General features: G+C 42.3%; 1 protein-coding gene across 1 annotated transcript; it reads left to right on the forward strand.

The window, feature by feature from the left end:
- Positions 1 to 8390, forward strand: LOC103188397 (methyltransferase-like 26). The gene is made up of 6 exons (XM_007908378.2): positions 1 to 552; positions 3354 to 3516; positions 4634 to 4693; positions 6342 to 6409; positions 6538 to 6616; positions 7480 to 8390. The coding sequence occupies exons 1-6, from the start codon at positions 20 to 22 to the stop codon at positions 7534 to 7536; spliced, it is 960 nt and encodes a 319-aa protein (XP_007906569.1). The 5' UTR covers positions 1 to 19; the 3' UTR covers positions 7537 to 8390.
- The last annotated feature ends 184 nt before the right edge of the window (positions 8391 to 8574 follow it).

Here is an 8574-nt window from a genome sequence, read left to right on the forward strand (position 1 = left end):
TGATAAGGCGCTATATCAAATGCGAGGATTATTATATTATTGTAGGATCAGTGCAGTGTGTCTGTGCCGCGCTCTGCTGGCCGCTGCCCCCGTCACTGCTCCATCACAGCTCCGCCACTGGAGACGGTTCCGGCTTCTTGTCAGAAGCAGCAACAGCAGCAGATACACAGACAGAGGCAGTAACGCAGACAGTAACGCAGACAGCAACACAGGCAGTAACGCAGACAGCAACACAGGCAGTGGCAAAGGCAGTAACACAGACAGAGGCAGTAACACAGATAGAGGCAGTATCGCAGGCAGTAACGCAGGCAGTAACGCAGGCAGTATCGCAGGCAGTATCGCAGGCAGAGGCACAGGGATGATTGTGGCACCAGCCGCCGAAAGGAACAAGGATCCCATCCTGAGCGTCATCAAGCAGCACCTGGACCCCCGAGTGCCCGCGCTGGCTCTGGAGTTGGCTTCGGGCTCCGGTCAGCACACGGTGCACTTTGCTCAGGCGCTGCCCGCTGTGCGGTGGCAGCCTTCCGAAGTGGAGGAGAGATCGCTGGAAAGGTAACCAACGACACCAGGCAACGGGCAACACTTTATCCGCTCGGTGATGATTTTCGGCAATGTTTGTTTGTTTGTTTTTTTGCTCGGCTTTTATTTTTCCAATCTCTTATAATAATAATGACAATCATAAACATAATTCAATCATCATAATAATCCTTGCATTTCATAGACGGTCAATTCACTTTATAGTATATTCTGTAGAGCGCTTTGAGATGTCTCGGAAACCTGATAAGATGGTATAACAAATGCAAAGCTTAGTATTATTATTGTATTATTATTATTGTTATTATTATTATTATTAAGGCACCTAATCACATCTTCGAGACGTCTCAAAGCGCTTCACAGAATATACTCCTTCCTCTACCGCCGAGTTTTTGTCCTTAATGGTTTGCAAACTGCGACTGCCATTCTTTGTGTAGAAGCCGGTTGAGAATGACTGGACAGTTTGTTTATGTATTTAGGTATTTGTTTAATAATATATAATATAATAATAATCACTGCGTTTGATATAGTGTCTTATCATGTCATTGAGGTGTCTCAAAAGGGCTTCACAGGATATGCGGTAAAGTAGATTGACTGTGTATTTTACGCTGGATAGACCTAGAGCGATGGTAGAGAGTGAGAGAGAAAATAGATAAGAAAGCTGGATAGGGACAGCGAGATTGATAGAGAGAGAGCGAGAGAGACGGGGGTAGAGGAAGAGACACTGTCGAGTTATTTAACTGCTTCCTTTTGTGCTTCTCTATTTCGGAAATGTATTTAATATCTCTTTTATTTTTTTTAAAAATATTCCAATGAATCCAACCACACATCAGGTGATTTCCTCATCCACCAGCAAAAATAGCTGAACACTTCTTTGCGCAAAATGAACCTCGTAAAATAAAATCAGGTCTGTGCGGTGGCAAACGCAACCCAACAGGCAGTCAGTCAGCACTTGTTGATGCTAAAGGCTGTCTCGTCCCCAAACTCTCGTCATCGCTGCTGCGAATGAATAAAGGTTGAGGTTATGGGAGTCGTCTGCAAAACAACAGGCAACAGATCTGAAATTAATTCAGATTCAATCCCCCCCTCCACACACACACAAACCCACACATACCCCCACGTACACACACCCACATGTACACACACCCCCCCACATATATACACACCCACACAAACACACACCCACACATACACACACACCCCCACACATACACACACACACCCACACATAGACACACACACCCGCATATATACACACCCACACACACCCACATACACACACACACCCACATATATACACACCCACCCACACACACATACATACACCCCCACATATACACACACCCACATACACCCCCGCACACCTCCCCACATACACACACCCCCACATATGTACACACACACACCCCCACATACACACACACACCCACGCACACGCTCACACACACACACGTACACACACATGCAAGTTGTTGTTGTTGGTCAGCCCGCCTCGAAGAAAAAAAAATCTCTTCTTGCGCCTATGTTTGCCTACAAACGCACAGTCACTGCACTTCACAGTAAAAACCCCGTGAAGTGTCACCTCTTGTCTGTGCTAATTAAACCGGGTGCCCACCATATGCCTCAATTGGTCTCAGCCGGACAGGGTTAGTTGAGACGACCTGAAGACGTGATAAGGTTTTATATCAAACGCAAGGATTATTATTATCATTATTATTAGTTAAAAGAAAAATCAGCCAGAGATTCTGATCAACATCAAGCAAACGGTAGTTAGAAATATTGAGTGGGAGGCAGGACAGAGAGTGAACCTAATGCTCTTTTATGCCCCCCCTGTGCTTTTGATACAGATATTTTAATCCCATCGAAGCTTGAAAAACGCCCCCATGTTGTTGCGTACCCTCCCCTGACCGGCATTTTCTGAACACGGCCAATTATTACTGTCGGTAATGAGTTCCAGAGAGTCCAAGCACATTGGGGTTTTAAATTGTAAATTGCTCGTCTATTATTTTCTGGGGTTCTTTGTGCAGTAACGCTGCCGCAGAGGATGTGATGTGAAAAACTGGGGGAAGCTAAACAGCTGGAACATTGATGTTACGACGAAGTAATAATAACAAGCCACTTTGAGCCTCAATTTTGACTTGACAATTTTTCATCCTGACATCTCCCAGAGAGGGCAGTGTTGTCTGTGAATGCTCTGCTGGAGCGCGCGCACACATAATATACTGCTTTGACTAAAAAGTGTTCATTTATATAAATAAACTGCTATCTTGATTTTGTGTCCCAGGGCGGATAGGCTGAGCTGGTGTAATTGATTGAGATATTCAGCTTAAAAGCTGACTACAATTGGGTTGTTATATTTATTCACTTCACGGACATTTGTGAGACATTGCTGTGCGCAACTTGGCTGCAAATGTACAACCACTACACTTTACAGTGCATTTTGTGAAGCACTTTGCGATGTCCTTCTGACGAGAAAGGCACTGTACCAAATGCAAGGATTATTTATATACGGTTTATATTTTAATTGTGCAGGATGTGAGAATGCTAAATCTTCCAGTGAAATCGGCAATAAACTTCACTAGATCTTAGCTTTCAGTTGTGCAGTTCCTTTTTTTTCTCGAATAGAATTATTTAATTGTAGATGAAATCAAACTTAGTTCATTGTACATGACCAGAAAAACGACTAGTTGTGACCTGATGAATGTGGATCATCTTTAATTACAAAGTGTAACTTGTCCCAGATATTTAGCGGTGCCTGAAACCTTTTCTCAGGCAGAGAGATTATCTTTAAAACAAAATTGCTTCGATTTTTGTTTTAGCATATCTGCCTACATTGCAGCAACGAGAGTGGGAAATGTCAAGCAGCCAATTAATATCGACTGTTCTCGGAGCTGGGAGACTTGGGGAAGTTTGAAGCCAAACTCTTTTGATCTTATTGTAAATATCAACATGATTCACATCACAGAAATAAAGTGCACTGAGGTAAGATCTGTGTCCGTTTATACGCGCTGATCTCCTTTAGTGCCGGGAACATCAGTCTCCGCAGACCATAAGATAATGTCAGAGAACTGACCTTAAAATTCATGCCAACAACAAGAAGTTACCTTTGTAAAACGCCTTTCATGTCGGGAGGACGTCCCAAGGTGTCGACACACTGCTCTTAAGAATCAGGGTTAGCACCAGTGAGATCAGATGTGCTTCAGACATTTAACTGAACAATTCACTTATTGACTGAAGTAAAGGTTAGATTCGAGTTCTGTAGGGAATAAATGTAATGCCTTGAAAAGCTGCGTCAATCCAGTAATTGCTATATTTTATCATTCGGAGGATTGACAAATGATTAATATCTCAGGTTTCAGTTTGCTGGAGCCTCATCAATTTCAACATCGCATTTTGAAGTGTGTGTTTTTTTAAGCTGAGCATTTGTGAGGTGGAGACAGACTGCTTTGATCCAAAATGGAGTGAGGCATTTTGTGATAGAGGTTCAGGTAGAAGAAGGCCCTTCGGCTTCTTTGATCTCGTCCTTTTAGAATAACAGCCCTCCTGCCATGCGTGATAAACACCAAGTCATTTGTGATAAATAAAGGAATATCTGTTACACGGGGTGACCAAAAAGTCGTGATATCTACACTATTACCTTAAAATATATATAATCATCATTTCTTTAAGACTTATTAGACATTTCTAAGTTTTATCCTGAGAGCCCAGGCAAATTGATAGAACTTCGTTGAACCACGACAGTGATTTAATGTCACTTAAATCACTGTTATTAAGAGTCGAGGTACATTTTTCAAGCTGTTGATAGGGATGTTGTACAGTAGCTCTGTGGCTGGAGCCCCGTGTATTACCTGAGGTCAAAGCAGTCAGGAATTTCCCACTGAGAGCAATGAAACACAGAAACAGGAGGAGGCCATTCAGCCCCTCGAGCCTGTTCCCCCATTCTGTAAGAGCACGGCTGATCTGTTCCTCAACCTCAGTTACCCGCCCTTGGGAAACGGCTAAGAGGAAAAGTAAGAAAATACTTGAGACAAAAAGTTGTTTGCTCCCGAATCTGTTAAAGGTAAAATTGATGCCATTTACGGAATTTTCTCTCTTACAGGGTCTGTTTAAAGGTGCTGGGCAGCTGCTGAAACCGAACGCCTTGCTCATCACTTACGGGGTAAGTGAACCATGCGATTGGAATCCCAGCAAGAAAGATTTATTACCTGCTAAAGCACGACCGCAGTCATGTTAATAAACCAGGAAACAAATGAGATTTTACACCATTTCCACTGCAACGCAGCAACGCTAAGTCACTCATTAAAACAGGGTGATGTATGTTTGGCACTGTAAGTACTTAGAGTGGAAGCAACTTCCTAATGCAAATCTTTCCTTTCACTCCAAACGGTCATTTCATATGTCCTTGGGCACGTTCAGCCAAATCGGGGCCTTCAAGCTGAAAGGATAATACTTAAATCAATACAACTACAAAGTCTTTTAGAATCACATGGAACATGCATACATCAGCTGTACGCTCTATGAAAAGTTACGGGAATAATATCAAAGGGTGACAGAGTCGTAAGAGGATAATGGCAATTAAAAACTGCCTAATATATTTGCCGCCGCCTCAGATCAGTTGAGAACGTTTTCTTTTGGACGACTGATTGAGATGTCTTGCTCAGGAAACGGTTAAGCTGTAATGCTATTTAACTTGTTTGGTAGTGCGGTAAAAAAAAGACTTTAACATGCTCGTAACGTCCCTGGAGAAGCAACTGCAACCATGATGAGCTTGCTCCTGGCCGAGGTGTAGAATGTCCTGTGTTACGTCCTATTAACTGCTGTTATGGGAACTGTTGATCGAGGTGCATTGCTCAAAATCGATGTGCAATATTTCCTCGCCCCCCACAACCCCACCCCAAGCAATTGTGCCTGGATTACCGCAGTCCTGCAGTGAGGAAAAATTGGGGTTATGATGGTGCATCACCAATACCAGAGCCTCCACAGCAAGTCATGTGTATGTGAGTCTGGAGCAGGGTGTTTGATAAAGCTAAACGACTCGTGCGGTATAAATGGCCGAGGTGCTGTGTAAATGATGCACCACTGTTTATCTCCTGTCTTGGTTCAGTTATGAAAACTTCCACCTCGGGGATTCTGATTACAGTGTCGGGCGGGAGAGTGATGTAAGTCTCCGGTGAGTGAGAGCCGGGAATCAACACTGAATGTTTGCAATGTGAACCTTTTCCAAATCTAGAAGTTGAGGCTTCGGTGAAAGCTCCTCCTCCTCCTCCTCCTCCTCACACCTGGCAGATCATTTCATCTCTCTTCCGCCCAGTCGCCAGTGCAAGGCCGGCCAGCCGTCTCCGTGACGAGGCATCACTAGAGCCAGTCAAGAGATGAGAAGTACCATCTGCCCTGAGCTGGCATTTCCCAGTCCTCGTTTATGTTTTTGTTTGCAAACTGGAAATGAACAGGACTCAGGAGCAGTGGCCCCGTGCCCACAGACACCGTCCACCAATCCCGCCAGCAACTCCCTTTATTAGTCTCGCGAGGCGCGGGAACAAACAACCCGTGAAAAATGACGTAACGTCTGTCTGACACAGAGCTGACGTTTCCGAGACAGGATACCAGCCTTATTTGCCTTTTATCCATTACCTTCGGAGGTGCTTATTTCAGACTAATCTTGTGAGGGTCCTAAGTGTGAAAAGGACGAGGTGCTCACTGTTGGTTCAGAGGTACTAATGTTCGGTTCTTCGGCAGGTCATGTCACACTCGTACTGTCTTGTAGGTCTCTTTCTGAAGTCTGATTTCAATTGGACCTTTCTTTCTAGCCCTACGCAGTCAATGGCGTGATTACTCCACAAAGCAACGTGGACTTTGATTTAACCTTACGGAAAAGGTAAACATCCGATTGCAAATTTTCTTGCGAAACTTCCATTCTGCCCGTTTCGTTGTCTTCTCTTGTGATTCCACTGTTTTGGAAGAGTTCGTCTAAAAAAAAAAAACACGCATTGCTTTCTTCTAAAGAAATTCATCTTGGGGACTGAAGGATGTCAATTTATTACAAAAGTTTGCTGAAGAAAATGGGATGTCGTTTGAGAAGATGGTATGTATTATTTATTTCCTGTATACGCAGAATAGTGAATACAACAGAACCATGTTGTATGGTGTGCTGCCTCCATTACCTCCTTCACCCCGTTTTGAAGTGAGAGCTTTCATCGCTTTATCACCAATAATTGTACCCTGTTATAATGCTGATTGAAATTTTATGGCCCTTCCCCAACTACTCTTGTTATAATTTGGGCTACACTGCAAGTAGTAATCTTTATATAATCACAATAATATTCCTTGCATTTGACTCAGTGCCTTATCCACAAATAGTCGTGGATTGAGTGACCAATTTATTTATTTATTTATTTATTTTGCAGGGGTGATTACCTCCAGAAAATATAAACCTCAGCGTAGAATATAAAGTCCAGTTATATTGTTTCAGTAGGTTTGGAATCTATGTTTGTTTTTCTTCCTAAAATCTTAGAAGAGCCGTTTATGAACGATATGAATGTCATATGAACCCCTTCTCCTGACAATTCAGATAATTGTGAAGTTGTCTGTACAGCAAACACTTCTTCTTTGTTTTCGCTAAGTTATTTAGAACGGCCTTGGCTGCTTAATTATGTTCAATTGATTTGATAGAACGTGAACAGCGTCATTTTGTGGTACGAGTACAGTTAAAGCCTACAATCCTTCAAAATTAAACTCACCAGATTTTAATCGGCACCGCGTGCTACAAAACTTTTTCTTAAATAAGAAAAAAGCAACTGGAGTTTGCCCGGAGCCTTGTAATAAATTTCCAAAACGTTTTGAAGTGAGACGGCTTTCATTGTTTTGTCACCAATAATTGATGTAAAATGTGAATGGCTCCCATTTATTGAATTGTATGCATTTCAGTCAATTGTTATTCATTTACAGGTGGACATGCCGGCTCACAACAAATGTTTGATCTTCCGGAAAACGACATGTGTGTAGAGGATTAATCTTCTTTACGATTTCACCAATAGACATAGGGGATAAATAACTGGAGGATGTTTAGCTCTTGATGATTGCAGCAGTCCTAATAATACAAACATACATCTCAATCTTCATCAATAGTTACTCTCTATCCATCAAAAGGGCTGACTTACAATAACATAGTCACTGAAGCAACATTTCCTTTTCTTAAAATAAACTGGTCTGCGGGGACAGTTTCCCTCAGCATTGCAAAGAACAAGGACTGCGCTTAATATAGAAAGTGGATGTGGAAATCTAGAACTACATCTCACAACTTGAGAAGGTGGGGGGTGGGGGCGGGACAACGACAAAATAATCAAAACATTTAGACTATGATTATTTGTAAATCCTTCCCTTTCTAATCACAGAGTTGCTAGTTGGAACTCAATGCTGGAGATGAAATCAGGGCCTAAAGTCTTTACAGAAAAGAAAAGCAAATTGAATGCAGTCGCCCCACATTGCTCCCATAGTCTGGGTAACCTTTTTGAAGAGGCTTTGCTGTGCGTCTGTATGGTATACGTGCACTGTTGGCATTTTTGTTGCCTGTGATTCTTCGTATCTCAATGTGCCTTGTATTTGTACAGCTCTCGTTTCGTAATGGATTTAAGAGTTCTGCGCAACATTAATGTAAAGAGTAAAGCAAATTGTTTCATGATTTGGTTGCTCTGTATTGTAGGTAGCTGGTGGGATACAAGTTGTAATCAGTCAAGCCTATTTAAACTATCAAGCAGAGATGTTGTTTATTAACTGTCACTAATGAGCAAAAACTGTTTCATTGAAGTTGTATTGATTTGAAATAAAGTCACACTTGCACCTACTGATGAGGAGCTTAATTGAGGCTTCAGTGAAGGTTTTTTTCCCCCCAATTGTAGTTTTGTTAAATGTCTAATCACTTACCTTCCATTCACCTTCCAACTTTCACAGCAATTCATGATAGACAGAATGGTGAAAGGTACCACAAATAGGGCTCCTCTTTGTGCACAACATCGTGAAGTTAGACTGAATTTACTGTGGATA

This window comes from Callorhinchus milii, unplaced genomic scaffold (genome assembly GCF_018977255.1).
Source record: "Callorhinchus milii isolate IMCB2004 unplaced genomic scaffold, IMCB_Cmil_1.0 Scaffold16, whole genome shotgun sequence".
Classification (NCBI taxonomy): domain Eukaryota; kingdom Metazoa; phylum Chordata; class Chondrichthyes; order Chimaeriformes; family Callorhinchidae; genus Callorhinchus; species Callorhinchus milii.